The 25,541-nt window shown below is 41.0% G+C and overlaps 1 protein-coding gene across 1 annotated transcript in view; it reads left to right on the plus strand.

Annotated features, from left to right (window-relative positions):
• CD2AP (CD2-associated protein) overlaps positions 1-25,541 on the plus strand; it is a 77,561-nt gene that overhangs the window by 20,796 nt on the left and 31,224 nt on the right. Inside the window, exons 3-7 of the mRNA XM_014958222.1 lie at positions 13,823-13,976; positions 17,667-17,767; positions 21,325-21,445; positions 22,598-22,782; positions 25,371-25,479. Of these exons, the coding sequence (XP_014813708.1) occupies positions 13,823-13,976; positions 17,667-17,767; positions 21,325-21,445; positions 22,598-22,782; positions 25,371-25,479 (670 nt within the window). The remainder of the gene's footprint in view (positions 1-13,822; positions 13,977-17,666; positions 17,768-21,324; positions 21,446-22,597; positions 22,783-25,370; positions 25,480-25,541) is intronic.

Consider the following 25,541-nt stretch of genomic DNA (forward strand, 5'->3'; position numbering starts at 1 on the left):
AATGTCTGGAAGCTTCCTGTGGATCCTGATGGGATGCTGATGCTTGCTACCTTATAACATTTGCTGGTTACTTTTTGGTGGGGTTTTTTTTTTTGGCTTCTACCCCAGCATTTTTGCCCATTGATGGTGAGATTCTGAAGGAGGATTGGAGCTTGGGGGTTCTGAGACCTGGTTGTGTTCTGAGAGCTCATCACCATCTCAGTCCGAGATGGTCTATCCCAAAAGGTGCAGTTCTTGGTGTTGACTTGTACCTGTGTTGTTTTGCATTAAAAGAAAGGTAGACTCAGTTAAGGGGAACCCCATAAAGCCCCCAGAACATCCTTGGATACTAGTGTGACAGTGTCACTGTGTTGGATGGACATGTTGTAAAGGTTGGGAGGGCAGTCAGGGGGTGGGATGTCCAAAGCAGTCCTGAAACCAGAGCTCAGGAGTGGTGGAGAAGCTCGTGGTGACTTTATAGTTGAAAACAACGAAAAAAAAAAAGGGGGGGGCAAAACAAAACCAAGCAATTACACTGCCCACTTGTGAAGCTGATTTCCTTAAATTCACTTTTCAGTAATAGGCCTTTTAAAATATTTTTCTGCCTGTATCGCACTGTTGGATTTTGGACTGTATGGATTTCTAATTTTATTAACAAAACCTGCTTTGAAATTCCTGTTTGAACTGTGTGCATACATGCTTTTAGTGGGCTTGAGATATTTGAATTAAAGAGTTCTTGTTCCTGACATTGTTATTGCCATTTTTCTCCCTCTTCCTGTATGGGCAATTTAAAATAAACAGCTTCATAAATTCCTGAAAGGAATTAGCAGTGGAAACCTGGCAGACTTTTATTGTTTTCTTTGAGAGTGGCTTTTCCTTTCTAAAACTCATCACAGTGTGAAACGTGCTCACAGACACTCATATCCAGCATGGGCTACAGCAGTAACGCTGTAAGACTGAATGTGTGAGGGTTTTGGAGCTGTTAGAAATGTGTGGGGGTTGTGGAAGGCTTTTTGGTTTGTATTTGGGTTGGTTTTTTGTATTTTTCTTGGGTTTTTTTGTTTATTTAGAGTAGCTCAATGTGCTCTTCAGCCAACTATTGTGTTGATAAGCTGGAAGTGATGATTTGGTGTTCATTCTTCTGCTCGTTTTTGAGGTTTTCTGTCTGTACGTAGCCCAGAAGGTTTTTAAGAATGTAAGTTCCTTGTTTCATTTCATTTATTGCCATCTCAGTTTTGTAACTGGCTGTATTGTGACTAAGATGCCTTCTCACAGTAGTAAAACCAGTTCGATCGTGAGCTCGAGGCAGTAAACCGACTGAGGGAGGAGCAGCGGATAGATTAATTAGTAGCTTTCATCAGTTAAGGGAGAAGAGTGTGCGGGGTAGGCTTCAGAGGTGTTGTGGGGAGCAAGCTGGACACTTCTCCAGGTGTGTTGGGGACATGGTCCTCTTCAGCCTCCCGCCCAGCGGAGGACGCGTCTGCCATCGCGCCGGTTCAGGGGAAGCTTTTTGCCAGCGCAGGTGCGTGCCGAGCTCAGGGCCCAGCCTGCAGCCTCTCCACGTTAACACCTGAACTTTGCTCACTCTGAGGTTTTTTTTTTTTCTTCCTCCCTCTAAATATAGGTTAACACCTGAACTTTGCTCACTCTGAGTTTTTTTTTTTTTTTCTTCCTCCCTCTAAATATAAAAAAACAAAACACCAAACAACCAAAAAAAACCTCCACACCGTCAAAACCCTGCAACACTGGGTGTGTTCAAGCAAATATGTCCTTGGAAGAGGTAAGCCGGCTTTATTTTCCCTGTTTTCTTAACATCAAATATTGTAAACAGAGGTTGTGTTTCAGGGTAATGAGCACGAACAGCAGCACAAATGTAGAAGTTAGGATTGCAATATATTTTTAGGTTTTATTTACTATATAGTGTAAGTTTGTGGCCTTAGAGTTGTTTGTGTAATAAAATTACTTGGGTTTGATATAGCTTATCTGCCCTTCCGTGGTGTATAGAGCCACTTAGGAGCCGCAGACAGCTATGGTGCTTGCACGAAGAATTCCTTTTAAAAGGGGGGAGTTGGTTTTTAGAGGTTACTTTCTTGTTCTACTTCCTGGTCTCTGTGTTTTGTCCATGTAAACAAAAGCCAAGCCCCTTCCTTCCCTGAAAAAGCCTCCCCTAGACCAAAACTTTACAGTATTAGCAGAGCTGCCCCGACCTTCTGTCTTTGCTGCCTCCTTCCTGTGTCCTCGCTGGTGGGATGCTGTTACACACCCAGGGTTTTCTGGTTGAAAACTCCTTCAAGCGTTAGCGTCTCTGTAATTCCTTTTCACAACCAGAAAATTGAACCTCGCCCAGAACTTTAAACAGGAATCGTGGAGTCGAGGGGGATTGTGGGTGAGCAAGTGTCACTCTCTTCTGTGTCGTTCTTAATTCTAATTTGGGCACAATTAAATAGTGTAGTAACATTAATTAAAAAAGCTAAAACCAGATGAATAACTGTAAGCTTTTAAACAATGTGTATAGGGTAAGCAGTGTTAATCTACTTCGAAGTAATTGGGATGTCATTATAGAGTGGAATAAAATCCATATCTATTTCCAGAATTTTGGGCTTGCTCCTTTACTGTGTGTTCTGTCCAAATTCTTTACATCCAAGTAAGGCTTGGAGAAAGTCAGATTTGTACTAATTTATCAATGCAGTGATATTTCAGTTTATACAACCTGTTTTCCTTTGCTTTATTTTATTTTTTGAGGAAACTGTGGTGGCAGCAGGTTGTGTGGGGAGGTGACACCGAATCGCTCGGAGGTGTCGTTAGCGTCCCAGGGAGAGGCAGGCAGCCCTGCCTGGAAGGAGGAGATGCTTGCTTTGAAGCTGCCTGTTCTTGTTTTTCAGAAACAAAGATAACGTGCAAGATTTGAAAGCCATATTAAGTAATTTTGGTTTCAGTGCTGAGTACCAGAGAAATGATGGGCGTAAGCTGGCTCTTTGTCTCCTGGCAAGGAGTGAAGCTGAGAGTTCAGGCTGGTGCTTTAAGACCTGCTGCTGATGTGACGGTGCTATCTGTTGTTCCTGCTGATTTTTATATTTTTTTCCTTATGTTTTTTTGGAGAAAATACTGCCACTGGAGGGTATATCATCAGGGAGTGCTATGAGGTCTTGCCTGAGCTGCTCCTGTTCATCCATCAGTATCTGTCTGGGATTTGGGAGAATGGTGCTAATGATTCCTGTGCTGGTGGACGAGAGACTGGTCTCTACTAGCCAGCTATTTTAGCCTGAATTAATAAGGAAATAGGTTTCTTCCAACCGGAACAGAAGTGGCTTGGGTGAGCCTTGCTTATGCTTATTGCTTATGATGGGGGAACCGTTGTTTCTAAAGATAAGATTTAACAAAAACCCAACAGCTGAAAACATTGGCAGGTACAGGCAGCAGCACTGATATATAGACTTGTAGTCACATATCAGAGTTTTTGCTGGGATTCAGAGCTCATCATGGATTATTCTTATTCCTGTGATTTTTGCAGTCGAATAACTGGATTGACTGCTTGGGTTTATGCCAGCTGAGCCCCGTCCCCATGAGTTCCCTCTAAAAACTGGCTGTATCTGGTGTGAAAAAAGGGAAAAGCAAAGCCTTTGAGGCTGGTTTGAGTTCGTGGATGGTCTGAGACTTTGCACCGTGGAGCTGCTGTTGCTGACACAGCAGGGCCACCACAGCTGCTCCTGGGCACCTGTCCTGCCAGGTTGTCTTCTTGTATCGTCACTGTGTCTGCACTGGGATCTTATTGCCATATCGGTGCTGGTTGAGAATGAGTGAATTATTTCATATTCCACAGCAGTACAGGTATGTTGATTGTAAAGATAAGCCATGAGGAAGTTACGTGCCGCTATGATTTATTTATCTTGAGTGGACTATTAGATCTGAAATGTCACAGTTGCTTTCCTCAAAACTCTTTTTTGGATGGTTCATCATTCTGGAGGGGGAAATTAGCTCTCCTCCACTGTAAAGTTTTCAGTATTAAATTTATTTTATAATTTGTTTTCCTTCCTTGAGCACTGAGTTCTATCTATTATAGATATATCTGTATCTATGTATCTCCAGGCGACAGGACAAGAGGAAATGGCCTCAAGTTGCGCCAGGGGAGGTTCAGGCTGGATATTAGGAAAAATTTTTTCACTGAAAGGGTTATCAGGCATTGGAATGGGCTGCCCAGGGAGGTGGTTGAGGCACCATCCCTGGAGGTGTTCAAAAGACGGGTTGATGAAGTGCTGGGAGGTATGGTTTAGTGATGATGCTCCTTGTTTGTTGTGTGGGTGTCTATTTTTGTCAGTTAGGTTGATGGTTGGACAAGATGATCTTTAAGGTCCCTTCCAACCTAGAAGATTCTGTGATTACAATGAATTGAGCTCAAAGTTAGATGTGGTAAATGTTTGCTAGGCTTAACAAGCTTTTTCTGTACTTTTCACGTTCTAAAAACATTATTTCAGGGTATGTATGTGAGTTCATTAGCTTTGGACTTGGTGTAATAAGCTTTCAAGAAACTGATGATGGTGATGGACAAGTGCCCTGTCACCTCCCTATGCTTAGAAAACAGCAGTAGAAAGCAAGATGCGGTTTTAGTTAAAAATGTTCGTTAATATGGGAATCTTAGATAAAATGTAATCTTCAAACCTCTTTTAATCTTCGGTGAGATTTTGAGGTTTATATCTTTAGCCTTGATTTAGCAAATCTCATGAGCATTTAATTTTGTGCCTTAGGCAAGCGTTGTGATGGGACGCGGATGTGGCAACGTTTTAATGCAGTTTAACCTTTGTGCTGAGGTGGCCACGAGTGAAGTGCTGGAGGTTTGACAGGGAATGGGGAGAGATGGGTGCTCTGGGAAAGGGACACAGGGAAGAAAGAAGCAGAGTACAACAACGGATGCGGGAAGCCAGGGATGATGGTGAGGAGGAGCAAGGGATGTTCCAAGTTAAACATCAAAGCAGACCTGTAGCAGTTAATGGATCACATATTTCTCCAGACCAGCAACAGAGGCACTTTAATTGGGAGAAGGGAAAGAAATGTGTCTTCCTGCCTTTCCCTGCGTGGGAAGCTTGATAAAACACCACGTGCTGCGGGAGCTGGATCTGTGTCTTGCCCTCTGCCACACGTGGTGTGTGGTTTCATTCATCTGAAGCACTATTTAGCGGCTGATGGTTGACAGGACATTAACTGTTAGTCTATAAAACAATTACAAGAAACATAATTAAATTTGCATATGTATAAGCAAGTAGAATAGAAGAGAAATGCAGTTAACATTTTTTGGTGTCTTTGCTGTGAGTGTGGTGGCACTATAAAATATTACTTAGATATTATTTTTAGAAGTATTTAGAAGTATTAAGGCATTTTTTTTTTTTAAATTAAGTGGTTGGGAGACATTGATGTAAACATCTGTGTTTCCTTTAGTTGCTCCTGTTAATTTAGGATTCTGTGCTTTTCTGCATCTGGGCTTTCGTCTGTGTTGAAAAGAGATGGAAAGAGTCTTCTTAACATTGCAAAAGCTTCTTAGACATTACATGTTTCTAGGTCTCTTGTATTTTGCAAATGTTAACAAGAACTCGGATCAGAATCTGTTTTGACACTCTTTTGGCACAAGTCTTATAGGTATCCAGTTGTCGACAATAAAAAGTATGTATGTATATTAACAAATATGTGCATGTATAATGATAAAAATTATTATATATATATAAAATCTGTATCAAGATCTGAAATTCTAAGTCTGCTTCTACATTCCTTCTGTAGAGATGTTTTCCTTTTTGAGGAAAGTCCAGTTGTTTGCCTGTTCATCACCTTCAAGTACTACATTAATTCAATGGCTTATGTTACAGTCTTTAAGTCTGAAGTGACTCAGTAATTTTTTTCATGCTTCCCAGAGATCCTTCTTATTCCACGTGTTATGTGTTGTGAGAAAGAAGTGATACCTTGCCTGCCTGATGATGCCTTTCTTCCTAACAGGGAGGCACTATGATTATGTGATCTGTATTTAGCATAGCTTATAACAGATGTAAAAAATATTGGTCACTTGTTAAACTTCATGCGGAGTGACGTGATGTGGGTGTGATTTAATAGAAGGAAATGTTGGGGTTCTGTCTGAAACTGGAGAAATGTGAGTCTGGCTTGAGTCACTTCTTCTGTAGGTAATTATTTTCTTGGGAGAGAAAGTTAGAAACTGTGATTTGAATCTGCTGCAGGCACAGATATTAATAATTCAAATTTCAGAAAATATTTCTCTGACCGTTTATGAAACTGCTATGCACAGAGAGCCCACAGATGTTTTCTGGCATCGCTTGACAGTGGGTAAGTTTATCTACCAGGACTTTGCATCCTTGCTTTCTGCACTTTCATGTTTAAAGCATGTGAAGACTTTAGATGTAAACGCATAAAACTCTCTTACAAGGAACACAGAGGGAAATTTCCAAAGCTCTGCACAGCCCATAATGGCCTTTGAGTGAGGGGTGTGCTGGCTTGAGGAGCGACAGCAACAGTCGCTCCCATGGCAGTAGGTGTCTGTAGCTCCTGTGGAAAATGCTGGGGATTCATCTCAGCTGGAAACTCTTTTTCTAATCTTTGTCTTGAATAGAAATGCCTTTATCTGGGGTGTACAGGACTCAGAATATGAAGCAATTTCAGTTTTGGAAGAGGCAAAGATGAGGAGTGATGCTGCCTTACTGTTGGTTCAGCCTGATCTTGGGTTAGCACTTAAAATAAACCCAGTGCTTTACTGTTAGACAGTCCCTACTTGGGCCATAAATTAGGCTAAAAAATATCAACCTGGGACACATGTCAAATTGCCCAGGAGGCAATTTGTCTTGCAAAACCAAGGTTACAAAGTTTGCCCATTCTTCAGATGATAACCACTTTAAAGATGAAAGTGATTTGTTTCTACTTTCAATAATAATGTTTAATCCTCTGGGGACTTAGAGACCTCTCCCAGCCAAGCAGTTGTGTCAGGAGGTGGAACCTGCTCTGACCTCTGAATGCTCCAGGGAAAGGGCTCAGGAGCTTTTCAGCTATTTTGGGTCGTAAGTTGTCTTGATCTGTCCCTTTAGTTCATGCCAAGTGTGACAGAGGAATGGGGCAGATGGGAACAGCTGCAAATTATTCATTTTTCTTTCTTTGCCTTTATTGAGTACTTCACCTCTGTAGAAGGAATGAGGCAGATAGGAACAGCTGCAAATTATTCATCTTTCTTTCTTTGCCTTTATTGAATACTTCACCTCTGTAGACACCTGTATTGAGGATGAGAAAACATATTTTCTATTCAAGGAAAAGATGCTATTCAAGGACAAATGCAAGGATGTGGGATATCTTAGATTTAAGAGACTGGAGCTGTTAAAGTTGCCCTGTGCCTGCCTGTCTGCTGCTGTATCTAAGACTAAATGCAAGAGGTAATGGGTACTTACGTAATTAGTTACATGAAGATTTTTGTGTTCCAGGAACTACGGTGTTTCATTGTGCTTGGACAGATTATGGCTATCTCATATGTATGCAGATATTTGTATATATTTATATACAGTCACACACATACATATGTGTTATTTTTCAGTGATGGGGCTTTGCAGGCTGTGAGGGGAAGAGAGAAACTTGTATAAACAAAGCTATTGCCTGTAGATATACCACGAGCTTCTGATTATTTATATAGTCACATACATACATATGTGTTATTTTTCAGTGATGGGGCTTTGCAGGCTGTGAGGGGAAGAGAGAAACTTGTATAAACAAAGCTATTGTCTGTAGATATACCACGAGCTTCTGATTCCTCTCTCCTTAAAAATAAGTGACAGGTTCAATTAAGAGACTGGAGCTGTTAAAGTTGCCCTGTGCCTGCCTGTCTGCTGCTGTATCTAAGACTAAATGCAAGAGGTAATGGGTACTTACGTAATTAGTTACATGAAGATTTTTGTGTTCCAGGAACTACGGTGTTTCATTGTGCTTGGACAGATTATGGCTATCTCATATGTATGCAGATATTTGTATATATTTATATACCGTCACACACATACATATGTGTTATTTTTCAGTGATGGGGCTTTGCAGGCTGTGAGGGGAAGAGAGAAACTTGTATAAACAAAGCTATTGCCTGTAGATATACCACGAGCTTCTGATTCCTCTCTCCTTAAAAATAAGTGACAGGTTCAATTCTGACTTCTTTATTTTCTGCTCACGTAAGATAGGAATCACAAGCTTAGTTTGCCACTCTGTAGGTTCTTTACTGCTGTTCTGATGGGGAGGAAGAGGTGAGAAAAGAGGAAGAGAAGAGGTAAGAAAAGGGAAAGAGAAGAAATGAGAAAATCTTATGTGGGGGCTCAGACACTTCTGTTTGTGTGTTCTTCATCTCAGCCTCTTTAGAGATGGAGACTGTTTTCTGTTGCTTGAGATTGTGCTTTGAAAATGTACTCAGCCAATAACAGAAATGCACATTGCTTTTGTAGAAGCTGATGTTTCATAGCTTACAGTGAAAAGAATGTAAAAAGTCTGAAGATGATTGTTCTTGGTGTAATGACATGTTTAGAAGGAGGTGGGCAGCGAAAGCCTTAATTTTTATGCTTGAAGAATCTTGCTAAGGATTTAGGTTTCCTGGATAACGAACTTCTCTGTGCCCTGTAATTCAGGAACAGACATTGTATTTATAACTATCCGTTCCTCGTGTCCTCCCAGACGATCTGACCTGCTTTCTGTGTCTCTGGTGCCCTGCAGATTGTCGTGCTCTTGGCGTCTGGGAGGGAAGCGGGGAGGATCCCGCTGTCCCTGCTGGAGCGATGCTGGGGGATGATGGGGAGGGCTGGGTGCTTGCTCCCTTAAAAAGTAGGTCAGGACCGCCTGCTTATTGGTTTATTTTAACGGGCATCATGAGGCTATAGGTGGATTTAGACACATTGAATTTCTGTCTGTTTATAAAGAATAATAATTCTTGTTTCACTGTACCAAAATAATTTTGAGATTGCTCTATATAAATGGATGCATTTCGACGAGGAATTGTTAAACTGTGACAGGTGCAATTAAAACAAAAGCCCCTTATGATCTCCCCAATCTTTTTTCACTGTTGAGTTAGATCTATATGCGTTTTGGTGTGTGTCAGCCTGTAGTGATTTTTGGCAAACTTTCTAAGTGTTGTGAAATACGTGTTTAGTGGAGATTATGAAAACTTCAAACCTTTCTGACTAGTGCTGTAGTTTGCAGCAGAAAGAGTGGGTGGTTACTTCTCAGTTGAGTGTGTTTTATGCCAAGAGACAGTCTGTATTGACCTTCTACTGCCAACTCATAAATGCATAAAATCTGTGTTGCTAATGGAAACACTGACAAGCCTTGAACTGCAGTGGACTGGCATAATAAAAATACTAAAATTTCCAGCTGCACTTAGTGTCAGATTTTCGTTTGTTTTTTGCTGGCTGGCAGCTGATGATGGCCTCATCTCAAAACAAGCTGAAGCGTCCTGGAGGTTTTCTGTTGTTGTCACAGCACAGACTCTATTAGCTTGGATATAGGAGGCTGACTTAAAAACCAAGAGAAACAGAGGAAGAGAAAATGCCTTGCTTGTTGTGAAGCCAATTGGGCGTTTTCAGGTTGGATACTGTGGTACCTGGGTCATTTTATCTTTGGTTCAGATGCAGAGATGAGACCTGTGGGCATTGTCATTTCCAGCCCCTGGAAGTCAGCCCTGTCAGGCTGTTGGCTCAGAGGTGTGAAAATTGCAGATTTTTAACGGGGCATTTATTAATGTTTGAACTGATTAGTGTCAGCTTTCAGAGACCCAAACAGATATCTATCTTGTTTAGAAGCGACTGCTTTTGTAAAACCTTAGTATGTCCAAAAGGTTAGAGAGCCTCAGCGATGATGCTCAGGATGGAGCTGTTGGCAGTGGTGCTGGGTATCAATGTCAGAGGAACCTGACGTGAGCTTTTTGAACAGGAATCTTGGAGCAGTTTCCTTCTGTTAGGACTGATGTGAAATACAGGTTTGTGGTGTAGTGGACTGCATGCAGGTGTGGAGACAAGGGATTCCTGAATTAGCTTTAACTCAGTTTGGTTTTATTGTGGTTTCTAATGCCCCAAGGCAGGATAATTAATGCTGCTGTTCTTTAACAAGTAAACTCTGATTCAGGCGTGGCTGGTATCAGTCCTTACCCATGTCTGTCTGTTGCAAATCTTTCCTGTTTCTGTCTCATAGTCATCTTGATCTTTTCCTTGCATTCTTTTGCCTTTTACATGTCTTGGATTAGGAAGGTTTCTTTTACGTGTCTATTGAAGTATTCAGCTTCCCTATCTTAGCTGTGTTGGGAAGGTCTGGTGGTACTAGTCTCTCCCAGGGTCCAATCCTTCTTTCTTGCTTCTGCTAACGAAAATCTTCAGCCTTTGAATCTGCCAGGTTATCTTTGTGTAACTGATGCTCATAGAATTATTTTAGATCTCTTCTTTTACTCTAATTCCACTATATTTTCTGTTGTATTTGCCACTGCTAGTCTTGTGTTAGACTTTGAGTATTTCCTACCTGTCACCACTTCAATTACTGACTCAAGCCAGGCAAGAAAGTCACTCAAGCATTCCTCCTTCTGAGGTCTGTGGTCTTTCATTGTAGTCTCAAAATCATTTCCTGTTGTTTGTAAACTATCAGTTACTTTCCTGCCTTTGATGCTACTGCTGGACTTTAAAAAATACATTGTCTGTTTACTACAAATGTACTGATAAAGGTGATGCTTACCTTATAGCCTGTTCTAGCATTTGGAAGTGGTTTGTGGGGTTTTCTTGTTTTTTGGTTTTTTTTCCTGTTTTAAAATTTATTAGAAGTAGATCATGTTTTTGACCAGGCTGCCTGTGTACGTCTTCCTAATTTCTCCGCTTTTCACAAAATTATTGCAGCAGCCACATCTGAAGTCTTGCGTGAAGTGTAAACCTGGGAAAGGAGCCTGGAGCTGATTCCTTATTGGGAAGTGTTACGATTGGGGAAACTGGTTAACTGGGGAGGCTTTAGTTCCTGAAGCAGCTGGAAGCTTTTGGAGGCTGTATCAATTGCAAAGCAAAAGATTATAACTTTAAAAACCTGGGGGCAGATCCAATCTAGGCAAGTTTTCATTTGCTGATATGTTTTGTTTTGTTTTTTACCTGAACAGAATGGCCTTGTTAGTGGGACAGCTAGAAAAGGTGGTTTACAGGTGGCAAACTTTTCAGCTGTAGCCAAATTCAGTTCCTTCTGGTTTATCAGACTTGCAAGTAACTGGCCAAAAAACAACTATAAGACCGAGACCGACAGTCTTTGAAATGTGAAATTTCTCCTCGAATGGGAGGTAGACAGAATGCTGTGCTATTCTGGAGCTTTTCTTTTTCCTTGGGAGATGGGATCTCAGCAGAGCATTAATCTCCAGGGTGAAGTCCCTGTGGATGAAGGAGAGTAACAGCAGGAACTACTCGCCTGTTTTCTGAAAAGGCTCTTTACGGAATGTGGATGAGTGGGAGGAAAAATGGTGCTGCCTGTAGTTTTGCTTAGTCGACTTGCCCTGCTCTTTTGGGAAATCAGAAGGTGCTTTGGACTGTTTGACTTGAGGTTTGCAGTTTGTTTGGAAGCATCGGTAGCTTTCCAGACCTGCTGGGTTTTCCAGCTGGAGAGTCACAGCAAGTAGCCTGGGGTTTAATGTTCCAGAAGGACCTGTCTGGTGCTCTTTGAATACCCTTCTCTATTTTTGTCGTTTCATTCAATGAATGGGTTTTGTTGTATTAAAGCTCATGTTTAGGAGTTCACATGACATTGATAAGAGTGTGTATATATATATCCAATGTTGTTTTCAAATATTATTAAATATTTCATTGCAGCTGTAGCTGAAACAGCTAGTGGAGTTGTTAACCAGGGGCTACTGGTGATGGATGCAAGAATTATTCTGAGGTGGATCATGAAAAAGCTGCAAAGCAGTTATGGGTGTTTGCTTTCCTCAAGTCACTGCAATGCTCCTGTGGTGGGAAAGCTGGTGGGCTTTGAGGGTCTTGCTAAGCACATGAGTGTATGAGATTTGGTGGATGTAACACCCAGGTTTTCAGAAAGTCCTTGAGAGTTTTTGATCAAGTTCTTGAAGGAATGAGGTTGTTCTGAGACAGAAGGAAAAATTATTTTATGGATTGGAAGTTGCTTAAAGAATAAGGAACAAAGGACTTCTTCTCTTTCCTGACAAGTCACTGGTAAGTCGGTGATGGTATCCCCCAGGAGCTGGTTGTGGAACCAGCTTTGTGCAGCATCTCTGGTCATCTGCAGAGGGGATTTAACAGTGAACGCTCCCACTTTGTGAGTGCTGTTAAACTCTTATGGAGTTCAGTGCCATGCTGTTGGCAAGAAGCTGGGCAGGCAAAAAAGGTGCCAGTAAATGTCAAGTAATATAGGATAGGAAATCTATGTGTAGAGTGTAGAATAGGTAATCATACCTTGACTACATGGAACTTCCAGTTGAGAGTTGAGCATCAGCTTGTGAATATCTGGCTTTCAGCTCCCTGGAACCATCAGCTCCAGGTGCAGTGACAGCCCAAAACCCTGGTAAGGTGCCAAGTGTCATCAGATCTATTGAGACCAGGATGGGGGCAGGCAGTGAGGGGGTTAAGGGGATGGAGCAGCTTGAGATGGGGGACAGCAAGGCTGGGACTCTTCATTTGAGAGGATGAAGCCAAGAGAGGATATGAAGAAGGTTTGGATGGAGATAATGATAAACTAAATGCAGTGGTGGGGAACACACACTGGGACAAGTAAGGGGTCAGCTTAAAGCAGATGAGAGAGAAGAGCTTTTTTTGTGTAGCAGAGAGCAAATGTCTGGGGTCTATCCCCAGGGAAGCTGTGGAGGAGGGCAGGACCCTGGGTGCAGAAAGAGATTAGACAGCTTCATCTGCAGACATGAGAGGGAGAGGATATATCTCCCTAATGAAACCCTTATGGGTGCTCTGGGAACGGGGGGAGGATCTGGGTAGCAGAGTGGGGCTCTAAAGAGCATCTGGGATTGCTACTGCTGGGAGCTGTGTTCTGCACTAGATGGGCCATTGACCTGACTTAATGGGTTTCTTCTTGTGCAAAGGGATGATTTCCTTCTTTCAGAGTATTTAGTTCTCTGGGGGAATCTCATTTAATGAGCTGATCCTTGTAGAGTAACTGGCCTCTTCTGTGAAGAGCTGATGCTTTCTTGTTTATAGGCTGCTAACTCTTGGTGTGTTAATTCCAGCCCTAACACCTACCTTCAGAAAGAGGAAGGTGGGAGACAATTATCAGAAAAATAATGTCTCTGTTACTTCCCTCCTACACCTTTCCCCTCACTTCCTTCCACCTTATTTCTTGTATCTCACTTTCTTTTCCACTCATGTCTTTCAGCAGTACGATTGCATCTTATCTGTAAACAACCTTTGAGCTTTCTGAGGCAGAGATGATGACTTAACACAGTTTTATATGCTAAAATATTTTATTTAGCACCCTGTCCTTTGGCTCCGTCACTGAAGTAATATTTGTGTATTTTAAAAAGTTTTCAGATATGAGTTGTTACTTAAGAGTTGTGATATGGGACTTCTGGGCTTAAAGCTGCTTTTCTAGAGATTGGAGTATGTGGCTAAAATACTACCTGTTTCTGAATTCTCAGCACATCAGTGTATCTATTTACTAATGTGATTGTGTGGAAGGGTTAAGTTTATTAAGGCCTTTAGTATGTTTAGGTGCAGGATGCCATAATTTTTGATTATAACACATCATTACACACCAAAGGGTAAGTAGCTGCAATCTGTTAGTCTGCGGAGCGCCTGTGTAAAAACACTGACCTCTTGGGTAATTTAAATGGCCTCTCAGTCTTTTAAATCTCTTGTTTCAGGAAGTTAAGAGGGATGTAGAGCCCAAGGATGATGCTGTGCCACTCAGGAGGGAGAAATCTGGCAATGTAGCCAGCCTTGTGCAGCGTATGAGCACCTATGGACTTCCAGCAGGAGGATTCCAGCCTCACCCCCCATCCAAAACCTTCAAGAAGAGTACGTAGCCTTTCCCTTTCCTTCAATTGCGTAAGCTGCTGATGTGCATTTTTTTAAAATAAACATGAATTATTTAATGGCTGACTTAGTTTTAAGGTTGTACGGAAAGCAAGAGACATAGGAGGAAAAACTTTGATTCTAAGCCAAGTTCTGCTCCTGGATGCATGGGCAGAAAGCTTATGTGTAGTTCTTAGCAGCAGCAACAGGGATGAATTTTTCTGGGACCAGGATTTAGATTCATTCCAGGCTCTAGAGAGTTGCTCTGTAACTTCATGTGAGCTCTGCTTGTACTGTCAGGTACCTGAATGAGAACTGCAGGCCTGTTCATAATAATAATAAACCTCTTCTTGTGGTCATTTCTTCTAAATGTTGAAGTTTTTGCTACAAATTCAGGGCTCTGTGGTAAGGAAATACTCTCTAGTTCAGGTTCCTCTTGTTTAGTAGACTTGCTTCTAGTGTGAAATAAGGTGGAATTAATTGGTGGTGTCTAAGAAAAGGCAACGGTCTTCCTTTGCCTGTAACTGCAGCCCCAGGATGGTCAGGAGTGCAGACCTGGTACCTCTGTACCTCTGGTTTCTATGTTTTAATGCCAGTATTTAATTCAAGGTAACTAAAACCTAGAGCAGAAAATTTAGTGTTCCCTGCATCCAGAAAATTGACTTGTGATTTGTATTTGGGCACCTCAGTCTAATAAGAGACATTGCTCTAAATTACTCTGGCTTCCTCTGTCTTACAAGGGATTGCAGCCATTTATGATTTAATCTTGCTTTTTTTAAAAAGAAAGAATTCAGAACTTACTGTTTCTGTTTTGTTTATGCTTAGAGTTTTTGCCCATAAAAGGAGAAGAGCCACAAGATCTCTTTTAAAGCCTTGAAATGGGACCACCAGACTTAGAAATTTGTTGAAACCTTCTAGGCAACTAAGGATGTTACCTTTTAAAATTACTTTTTATTGAATCTGATCTGTATATGTGTACTGGCAACAGCGCATACGTGCCTGTTAAAAGCTTGAATCGGCAGGCTTTTGAAAATCTAGCTGGAAAAATCCTAGATTAATGCAACCAGGCTCTCAAAGGGAATCAACGTGATCCTTATGGGTCGTTCCAACCTGATATATTCTAGGAACACAATCTGATGCTGTTTCAGGTGTTGGCAACTCATTCTGCTCTCTCTAACCCTGGAATGATCCCATATTCAGCATGTGTCCTCCTCGTGCTGGTGGCTGTGGCCAGATAGTAGGTACAACTGGGTCTCAAGCCTTGCAGTACCCTGGCTGGTCTCATTCTCCTGGAAGAAAGTGGTGTTCAAACACATTCCTTCAAGCACACGACTGTTTACTTGGCACAAGGACAATCTCTGGCATTTCCATTTTACTCCCTGTTCCCTCTTTCCTGGAAGACTGTTTAAACAGCTCCTGCAGATCCTGTTTGCTGTGTGCCTGGGCGATCGCTCACTCCCTTCAAAAGCTTTCCAGTGCTCAGTTGTCTTTCCGTTTCTGGTTCCCAACCTAGTAAAATGAGGTTTACAGTGTTAAAAACAAAGTTAAGCTTCTTTATTAGCACATTTCCAATGTGCGATGAGGTAGGTTGTGTCTGCCTGGGAAGTCCCTTGTGTGGGTCTCCTGTGTAGCTCTCAAAAGGTATTTTATATCAGGATGGTAGTAAGCTGCAGGAAGCTATCAGATAGCTGGCTGCCTTTATTCAGGGAAAGGAAAATACAGGAGGTGTGCTAAATTATGGCAACAAAGGGCTAAATTTGGTTTACACTGTACAAAACAAATAAAACCTGAAGCCAGACGTAGTTGTTTTGGAAACGGAGAGAATTGCCTGGGGGCTGCCAGCCCAGCAGCAGGGCTGCTGCACCAGGTGAAGCTGGAGTGGTGTTTTCCAAGCGGATGGGTTGGCTTCCTAGGTTAATCCGGGGATTTTCACAACTGGAAGGCAGCACTTTCTAAACTGGGTGTCGCTGAGAACAGACTGCAGGGGAGAGCGAGTTCTGGATGTGAGATGCATCTGTGGGTTTGTTTCCCCTCCATTGAGATAGAGCTACAGCATGAAAAGGAATGCTGAAGTAGGTTTTCTATTAAATGGCCTTGACTTTTTAATTTGCCTTTTTTTTTTTTTTTTAGTATCAGTTAATCTCATACAAAGGAGGAGCCCTGAAAGCGCTGTAGGAGGTAGTAAAGGCCAGTGAACCGTTTCTTGCAATTACTGTTAACTTGGCAATTCCTCTTGGCTGCTGTATGAGTTTCAGTGGAGTCAAAAGATGGCTGCATTATGTGGGCAATTACCTGTTATTAGAAATAACCCATAGAGCTTCATACTTCTGGTTTATTTGTTTCCTCCCCCTTTTAAGCTCTTTAGAGCGCAGACCGTATGCCAGCATGTAGCAAATTCTTGATTTGGTGAGCCCTCTCTCAGCAATTTTTAGTTGCTGAATATTACTGAGCTGCCTGGCGTGTTCTGTACTGGGTGTGTCGGGCTGCTAAATGTCTGACTTTGGACTTTCAACGCTGCTCTAGTAAGACAAGGATCAATCTTGGAGGCAGTTATCTGTATTTTGAACTATTTTTCTCCAGCTAATCTTAATTGCTGAAGCCTGAGAGTGGAAGGAGTGCAAAGTGTAAGAGTATGGAAATTTATACAGCTCCTACAAGCTTAAGCTTTACCACTTCAAGGTTTTGATTCATAAACTGTGGCAGATTGTTTTTTGAGGAGGATAGGGAGCACGTGTGGGTCATAGCTCGGGATGACAATTGCTTTCAAAAGCATGCTGGCTGCTGTGTTGTGGAAAAGGTTGGAAGGAACAGGGTCCCGTTTGAAGGAGAAATACTTAAACTCTCCAGGTTCATTAGTAGCATCACTCCAGGGTATGTGCAGGATAATTGGGCAATTGTAGCTTCACACCGCTCAGTCCGGAGGGGTTGTTGGAAGCCACTTCAATGCTTTCCCCTCTCAGGATGTCATTTTGTCTTTTTAATGCCTGCAAAGCTTTAATGATACGTGACAAACATCAAAAGACTGCACTTTGTTTTAATGTTGCTTATGTCAAACACTGCTAATTGAATTTTAGGTTGAATTTCTCGACTCCATACTGGCCCTGAGAAAACACAGGTTTTTTGCATTCGCAGATAAAAATGAGTTGGGATTTTGATATATGAGCCAAGCGAATGTTAGCATTACCTCAGACCTGTAGTTAGCAAGGTCTTTGTTAGAGGGCAGAAAAGCTATTTGCGTGTCAGTGTTGTGCAGAACAAAACATTTCTTATTTCTTTCAGGATTGCTTAAAGGCTGGAGGCTCCAACTTGCACATTTTCTTCCAAGCAAGTGCTAACACCGCAACTGGCAGCGGTTGTCATTTTTGCAGATTTTGGTCAGGAAATAGCTTGAAAAATCATTATAGTGGGGGTTTATCTGACTTGCTTGTGTCAACACGTTGGTAATTGGCAGTGTAGTGTTTATTTGTTTGTAATCGGCAGGCTGTAGAGCTCAATGGTTTTCAAGTTGTGCCTAAGATATCGGTGCCAGCCTAAAGTGACACAAGCAAACTGGAAAACCAGGAGCAAAAGCTACATAGCTTTTTGGGTGGTTTCTGGATGTTCTGGTCAGATTTGATCCTCAGGAGTCGAGTGCAGGGAAAAACTAGTTTTTCTTTGCAAGCCTTCTTATTTTTGCCATTTCCTTTGACTCAGAGTCCAAGAAGCGGCAGTGCAAAGTGCTCTATGATTACATCCCACAGAATGAGGATGAGCTGAAACTCAAGCCAGGGGATATGATTGACATCATTGAAGAGGTAAGCTGTTTTACAGAGCTAATTATCTTTTTATATGGCCAAAAGTCAAATAGTTTTTATGGCCGATTACCTGAATTACAAGGATGTTTGGAAAAATGGCGTGAGAAGTAGTTTCTGAAGCTAAAGCTCATAGTTAGGAGTTCTTTCAGGATCCAATCCTAAATCTATGCATGCTAGGTGTCTGGGAGAAGCATTTGATCATTGCAGCAACAAATTGTGATCTGTTACAGAGGTTCCTTTTTTGAAAGACTTTCACAGTTGTTTGGCTCTGATTCTTGTTTGTAGGATGCTTATGCTAAAACCCTTTGACCTGTTGCCTTTCAGTTAACTTACTCTATCTTGATTTAGGTGAAAAATGTTATTTGACCTTATTTTTGAGTTTCATGCTTTCTTGCAAGCTCTGTGTAGCTTTGAACTAACAGTAACAGTATTCGGCACAGAAATCTGTACCTGTGGTACAATATACTTCAAGCCATTTTCACAAAAATAGAGTGATAATGGAAGGAAGCTTTTCAGAACTAGGTGGGAAAACTTCTGCAGATCATGCTCTGACTTTCACTGGTGTCATCTCTTCTTCCTGGCTCCCTGAGGGTCTGAGGAAGGAGAAGACCAAATGTGTCTGGTGGTGGTTTCTAATTGCTTTATGATACATTGGCACTAATGACTTATAGAAATTGTTCTCTTTGAATAAACAGAGCAAGTGACTTGTCAAACCTGCTCACTAAAATCCCAGTTTCATAAATGCCATTGCGTGTGGGTGTTTCATGAAGGAGTGCTCCTGGAAAACCTCACCAGCTTAATCTGTGGATGGTGTCTGTACATAGCAGTCATGACTTCGCTTGGTCCAATGTAAGCGTGTAGAAGAGAGAGCATGTGCAGTAAAACTGTTGTGGAAGGTGCAATTTTGGGTCACTCGTGTCAACACCTGGAATGATTTTGGGAGGGGTGTTCAGTGGGATGTATCAGAGATGACCAAGTAGCCAAACAGAATAAAAAGATCAAAGCATTTCCTCATCTGGTTTCTTAAAGAAACATGGATTTTATTTTATTCTTCTAATTTTTTGGGTCAGTCCTCACGTTTCTTTCTTTCCTAATGATTTTAAAAATATATAGTTGTAGTACCCAGCCTTCACTGCTTCTGAGAAAAACTGGTAACGAATGCTAACAGGTGGGAAAAATATTGTGGCTAACTACTAGTACAGAGCTGTTTGCATCCTGGTTTTGTGATGGTCCAGAATAGACTTGACAAGAGTAGGGTAGGTCTGCTTCACAAAGCTCTACTGATGGACCAAAAATGCAAAGAATGGTACAAAATACCATCCACTGGTTGTGCAATACGCTGGCATAACTTCTCTTAGGCAAGTTGTCTTCACTACTGTGAGACTAACTTCGCTTCTGTTTATATATAAAAGGTGCTATTTATATATATGCAGATAACTTACAACTGTCACTTCAATGGAAGATCATTTGGTCCCTTTTTTATGGGGAAAATAAAGTAAAATCAGCTCCACAAGGGGATCAGTTCCACCAGTTACCTGAGAATAATTCAGTATTTATCCCTTGCAATCATTTTCATAAATGGAGTAGTTATGATTGACAATACGGATGGTGAAATCAAAGCTGGAGGCCGATGGGTTCAGAACTTAAATGACTAATATTCAAGAGAGCAGGCTGCAGGGATCAGAAGTACCTTGCAGGGAGGAGTGCTGGCAGAATCCACAGGGGGTTTTATTTACCAAATATGTGGATTTTGTATGCAAAATAAAGGCACAAAGTGCCCATTATAACTGTATCGTTGCTGTAAAACTTTTAGTGCTTCTTCATACCTTCCCCCCTCTTATGTCAGATGCAGCACTAAATAGCAGATTTATTTTTGTAGTGTTATATTTGTAGTATTTGCATGCTGTTTTATCAAGCATAATCAAAACTCATGTGACTCCATTAGGGGACTTTTATTAAAAAAAAATTCAGATTGGCAAAACGGCTTGTTTCAGCCTTCCCCTCTGCTTTATTTAGAAGAGTCTGAGTTTTCACCATCTTACAGAAATAAGTTGATGGAATTCACACTCAAAAAAAAAAAAAATACTGTTATGAGAGCTGTAACTCCCTCTTGTGGAAATTGTATCATGTGGTAAGATTTCAAAATGGAAAATAAAGAGTTGTGAAACTGTCTTCTGCGTTGTTAGTGCCCGGAGAGGCACAGATGCTCTCCACCAAGGCATGTAGACCTTTTACCTCTTTTTAAATGTTAATTAAAGATACCTTTTCGGGTCACATAGGTTTTATATAGTCAGGTATTTTTAAAGACGGTGCTGTGAGGAGGCTGAAGCAAGTATGCTCAAGGAACTTTTGTCTTATTCCTGCCTGTCTCTGAACAGGCATAGCTTTGCCTTCCATGTCTGTTAAGCGCTTTGCTGACCTTATTTCTTGGCAGGAGAATAAATGGATGCTCGAGTTGTTTTCTGTACCGTAAGCATTAAAAGTACCTTTGTCATGGCTCTTGGGTGTAGTCAAGGCATTTGCATTTTAGTTTTCTGTAATGTATTTTGTAAAGCACAAGACACCAGAGCCTGCTCAGCACTTGTCAGTAATCCACGCTTAAAATTTCTTTCAGGGTACCAAACTATGAATTTGAACCATCCACAGCAAAGCAAAGCTATATTTGAGCACCAGGATGTCTTTAAAAATAACAAAGCTCTTTCATTGCCTCTCTGTCTCCGTAGCTGCCAGGCTTTGCATGTGTTCTGCTTGCCTGGAGGTAGGCTACTGTTTAAAAACTGTGCCTGTGTGTCAGACGGTGACCTACAAAACAAGGCTAAAAAAAGACAATGTAAACAACTGCCTTTTTTTTTTCTCCCCTGTTGCTTTTCCCTCTTATCTAAAAACAGCTTTCCAGTCCCAAAACAGAGCAATCGAAATGAAATATTTTGAAAATGTAACTTAATTATCATTTTAAATAGTGCTCATCAGGCAAACGCATTCAATTTATTTAAGACATTTTGAAAACTCTTCATAAATTTGAAGAGCACAATTCTTACTCAGTCTTCTGGTGCTGTTTTATACTGTAACCTATGCATGCCCTGCTTTGGATTGTTCTGATCTGGGTCGTGGGGTATTCCTGATAACCAGGAATCCAAACACATAACTGAGCTTTGGAGTCATTGTGTTCCCTAATTCCTGAACAGGTTTATTTCCAGTGCAAAAATGAGTTATTTTATGAATAGCAAAGCCAACAAAATTTGGCATCCGATGAAATAAAGATGCAACTGTTAGCCTGGTTTTCTGTGAGAGAGTTGATGAGAGTTTTGCTGCTTTTCTGGATTAATTGGCATAGGGCCAGTTTCATGTTCCATGATCATTGCTATAGTGATAGAAGTTACAGTAAATTACTTTATTGCTCTTCTTTTTGCCTGCTTTTAGTGGGTTTCTTTAAAGAGAAATAATAATCATTTGAACTTTCCCGAATTTGTTTGTAGAGTTTTATAAGTGAAGTATGGATGGAATTGATAGGGATTTCCTTTTGCTTTATTGTTAATGTATGAAATATTTCTATACAGGTAGAAGAAGGCTGGTGGAGTGGAACACTAAATGGCAAGGCAGGGTTGTTTCCTTCAAACTTTGTGAAAGAATTGGAATTGGCGGATGATGGAGAAACACAGGATGCTCTGGACGACACAGGTGGTATTCTGGTTGTTGTAAACCTCTAGCGAAGTCAGTTTAGATCTTGGGTGTAATTTGGCATATTGTGATGGTATTACAACAAGTTCCAAAGAATTCAAGTTTCCTAAGAACAGTATGTACTTTAATTCTAGAAGATATTGATGCTGACTATGAAGATACCTGTCTTGCTCCGCATACATATGTAATAAAATTGCAGTCAAGGTCTTGATCTTGCAAATGTATATTCTGCATTTTATCACTAGAAATGTTGTCATATTCAGGGTTGAGCGGCTTTAAGTGCTAGATATAAAATTGTTCTTCCATTTAATAGCTTTTCTCACATGTTCTCTAACATGGAAACCTTAAGCGTTTAACCATATCAGTTGAGAATTAAAACTGGAATTGACTGAAAACAGTATAGAGATCCTCCACTTAAAATGGATCCTGAACATCCTAAAATAGATTTTAACAGATAATACCTAAATTAAGTGGGGATAAGTATTGTCCCTTAAAATGGAAAGATTAAAAGAATCAATGATTAATTCTCAAACAATGATTTCAATGTTTAACTCCTTTAAAATAGGTTTTAAGTGTTATCAGGTTAAAAAACTATTTAAATAAATTTGCAGAAGCATATTTTTGGGTATTTTTGATAGTGTGTTTTGAGCATTAGGGAAATTTCACTTTGTCTTGAGAGGCATCACTCTGCTACTGAATCACACTTCTTTTTCCCCCCACCCCCCTGTGGTAATGGTAGGACTCATTATGGACCTTTATTGATTATTGCTTTCAGCAGCTATAGCTGTGCAAATGACAAGCTTTTAAATGTTGGACTGAAAGCACATCTTCAGAATGCGTAAGCAATGCTTCATAAAACTAATGGAAAATGTAATATTGATGTTAACAGACTGTAGAGCCTGAGTGAGAGTTGAAATGGCAAGAAATATTAGTGACCCAATGACTTAGTTGCCAGCATATTCAATGCTATACTGGTGTCCTTTCAAATGGTCTTCTACTAAATACACAGCTAAAAAAAATGTGAAGTATTACAGCTACAATAATGTTCCTAGAAAAGCTGTTTAGCAAGAGCAGTGCAGACAGCTGTGTTACTTCCACTTTTTTTTATTAAAACAACTTTCTTTATCTTTTTCTTTTTTTTTTTACTTTCAGAGTCTGTTTTCAGTGGTCCTACCTCACCTGTGATCTCTCCAGGAAATGGGGGTGAACCTGGATCAGGACCAGCACAGCCAAAGAAAGTCCGAGGTATTGGATTTGGAGATATCTTTAAAGAAGGCTCAGTGAAACTTAAGACAAGATTATCCAGTAATGAATTGGAAGATAAAAAGCAAGATAAGGTTTGTAGCAGTTCATATTGTTATTTTGGGGTTTCCTGTAACAATAACTTGGAAGGCGTGGAATATGAAGACATAATATCTTATGGATATTGACTACACTGGCCATTTTAAAATTTGCCAGGCTCGAGGAATGTTCTCATGTTCTCTCCTAAGGAATATGTCTCTGGGGAGACTTTATTGCATCCTTTCAGTGTATATAAAGGGGGCTTTTAAGAAAAATGGAGAGAAACTTTTTACGAGGCCTGTAGTGACAGGGTGAGGGACAATGGTTTTGGACTGAAAGAGAGTAAATTTAGATTGGACACAAGGAAGAAATTCTTCATTATGGAGGTGGGGAGGCACTGGCACAGGTTGCCCAGGGAAACTGTGGATGCCCCATCCCTGGAGGTGTTCAAGACCAGGTTGGATGGGGCTTTGAGCAACCTGGTCTAGTGGGAGGTGTCCCTGCCCATGGCAGGAGGGCTGGACAAGATTATCATTGAAGGTCCCTTCCAACCCAAAGCATTCTATAATTCTGTGAAGGCACATTGATTTTTCCTTGATTGTCTTCAGGCTTTGTCCCTTGCAGTAGGAGTCTGTGGACCAAAGCATTCTATGGTTCTGTGAAGGCACATTGATTTTTCCTTGATTGTCTTCAGGCTTTGTCCCTTGTAGTAGGAGTCTGTGGGACCACTACATCTTCATGTGAATGCTGTTAGATGGGGATTTCAGGACCAGTAGGAGTCTGTGGGACCATATATCTTCCTGTGAATGCTGTTAGATGGGGATTTCAGGACCTATCTTTCAATTTGCTTTCCTACCATGAGATGGATCATTCAAAAGTGTGTCTCCCTACTTATACCTTGTAACTTGAGAGTATAAAGAGCCTATCCAAAATATGTTCCATTAATGTGAAGCCTGCTCAGACATTTCAAATTGTGTTATTTGACTGTATATAAACACTAAAATATTTTGGCACTCTGTTTTGTTAGTTGGCTTGTCTGGAAGGTTGTTGTAGGCTGTTTCTCAGCAAGAGGTGAAATGAAGTGAGAGAACCATTTTGCGTAGCTTAAAGACAGTGAAATAAACAGTTGAGTTTAGCACTTAATATTCCACTTACGCTTGTTCCTGAAGTCATCCCAAAGGTGGGCAGACTTACAGAACAGCCTGGAGAGGCCTGGGGAGATACTTCTCATTAAGGTCTTATGAAAATGGAAGGTTTCTGTGGAGTTGTGCTCAACTTGCTTTGAAGTTAGATGGAGGGATGCTGGAAGGGTGTTCTCAGGCTTTCATCCACTAAAGCAAAAAAGCTGTATTCAGGAAACTCTAGAGAGGACTTTTTTCCCTTTGGGGAATTTGGTGAACATTCAGCACAGGAAGGCTGAGCACTTTTGAGTCTGAAGTGCTCCAGAGTACATATGCTTCAGCAAGAGATTGTGAGATAGGTTTGAGCTGGTCCCAGCATCCTGCCTGGGCTCAGGCTATTTATACCTCACCTGCCTAAACTTCCTCTCATATTTCTAATTGCATCCCCTTTTGGAAGGGGGGAAATGTGGAGGACTATTTCCATGTTGGAATGGTTTAATGTGGTAGGTGGGTTATTTTAGTGCTTCCTTCATATAGCATTCTGGAGCGAGTTAAATTGCATATGTACTCTTGAGAATGTCCCCAAATGACCGTGGCTTCCTCTACGGGATGTCAGAGGTACCAAACACCAGCCCACAGGCATCGTCTGATTTTAAGGAGAGTAAATCCAGTTTCTTTGACAGTAGAAAGTCTGTGAAGTTTAACTGTGCATGAAAATGAACAGAGTAACTAAAGGCAATGGGATTTTCACCATCAATAGCACTATTAGGGCTGCTCAGGTAAGCACTGACGGTAAGATTGTATTCTGTGTCGGTAGCTCATAGAGCTGTGAAGAAGTGAATGCAGCTGAAGCTGTCTGAATATTTTTGGCAGCTCAGTAAGTCTCCTGGGGGGAAAAAAATTAATATTGGAACAATTAGTTTGGTTAGATGTTAACTCTGAAGCAAGTTACGGGTTGTAATGCCTGTGTGGTCTGGGAGAAATCTCTAGTGACGTTTATGTGTTCTGCTTCTGTTCTGTATGAATCATTCGAAGTGAAGGGAAGCTGGGACAGGCTTTCATGTGCTTTTATATTTGTCTGAGTAGTTCAAAAATTGGTTGTTCAGCTGAGTTTGTGTATGGCTGCTGAATATTCCTGCTTTATTCCAGTGCAAAGTAAAGGTGGTCAGTGAGTTACTTTCAGCAGAGCTGATAAATAACTGCTGCTGTCCTGCACTGGAGGAGGCAATCTTCAGGGTAATGGAACACTAACTTTTGGGACTGCTGGAATACCATTGCAAAAGTATATCTGGCAACATCCTGTGCTGTGTCATTAATCGGTAGACAAAATTCTTAATTGCAGTGGCTGTAATGAAATAACTGCAGTAAGTTAAGTACTTAATGGGAAACCTCATTGAATCTCTTGGAGATGGTCCTTCGCATCACTGCAACTACTGAAAACCTGAGTATGTCCTGTAGCCTGATTAAAAAAATTAGAACTTGTAATGAAGTTTTGTTAACAAAGTTCTCTTTTGTTCATATAGCCATCACCTAACCATCCCTCTGGAACAAAGCTAATTCATTTTCCCAGTACAATAAAACCTGAAAACTCATCAGAACCCCCAAAATCAGAAGCAGAAAGTAAACCAAAAGGTAAGGCTGATGGAAATGTACTTCTATTACTTGGTGCATCTATTACCATCTATTGTCAGTTT

The sequence above is a fragment of the Calidris pugnax genome, unplaced genomic scaffold, assembly GCF_001431845.1.
Source record: "Calidris pugnax isolate Ruff unplaced genomic scaffold, ASM143184v1 scaffold276, whole genome shotgun sequence".
NCBI classification, from domain to species: Eukaryota; Metazoa; Chordata; class Aves; order Charadriiformes; family Scolopacidae; genus Calidris; species Calidris pugnax.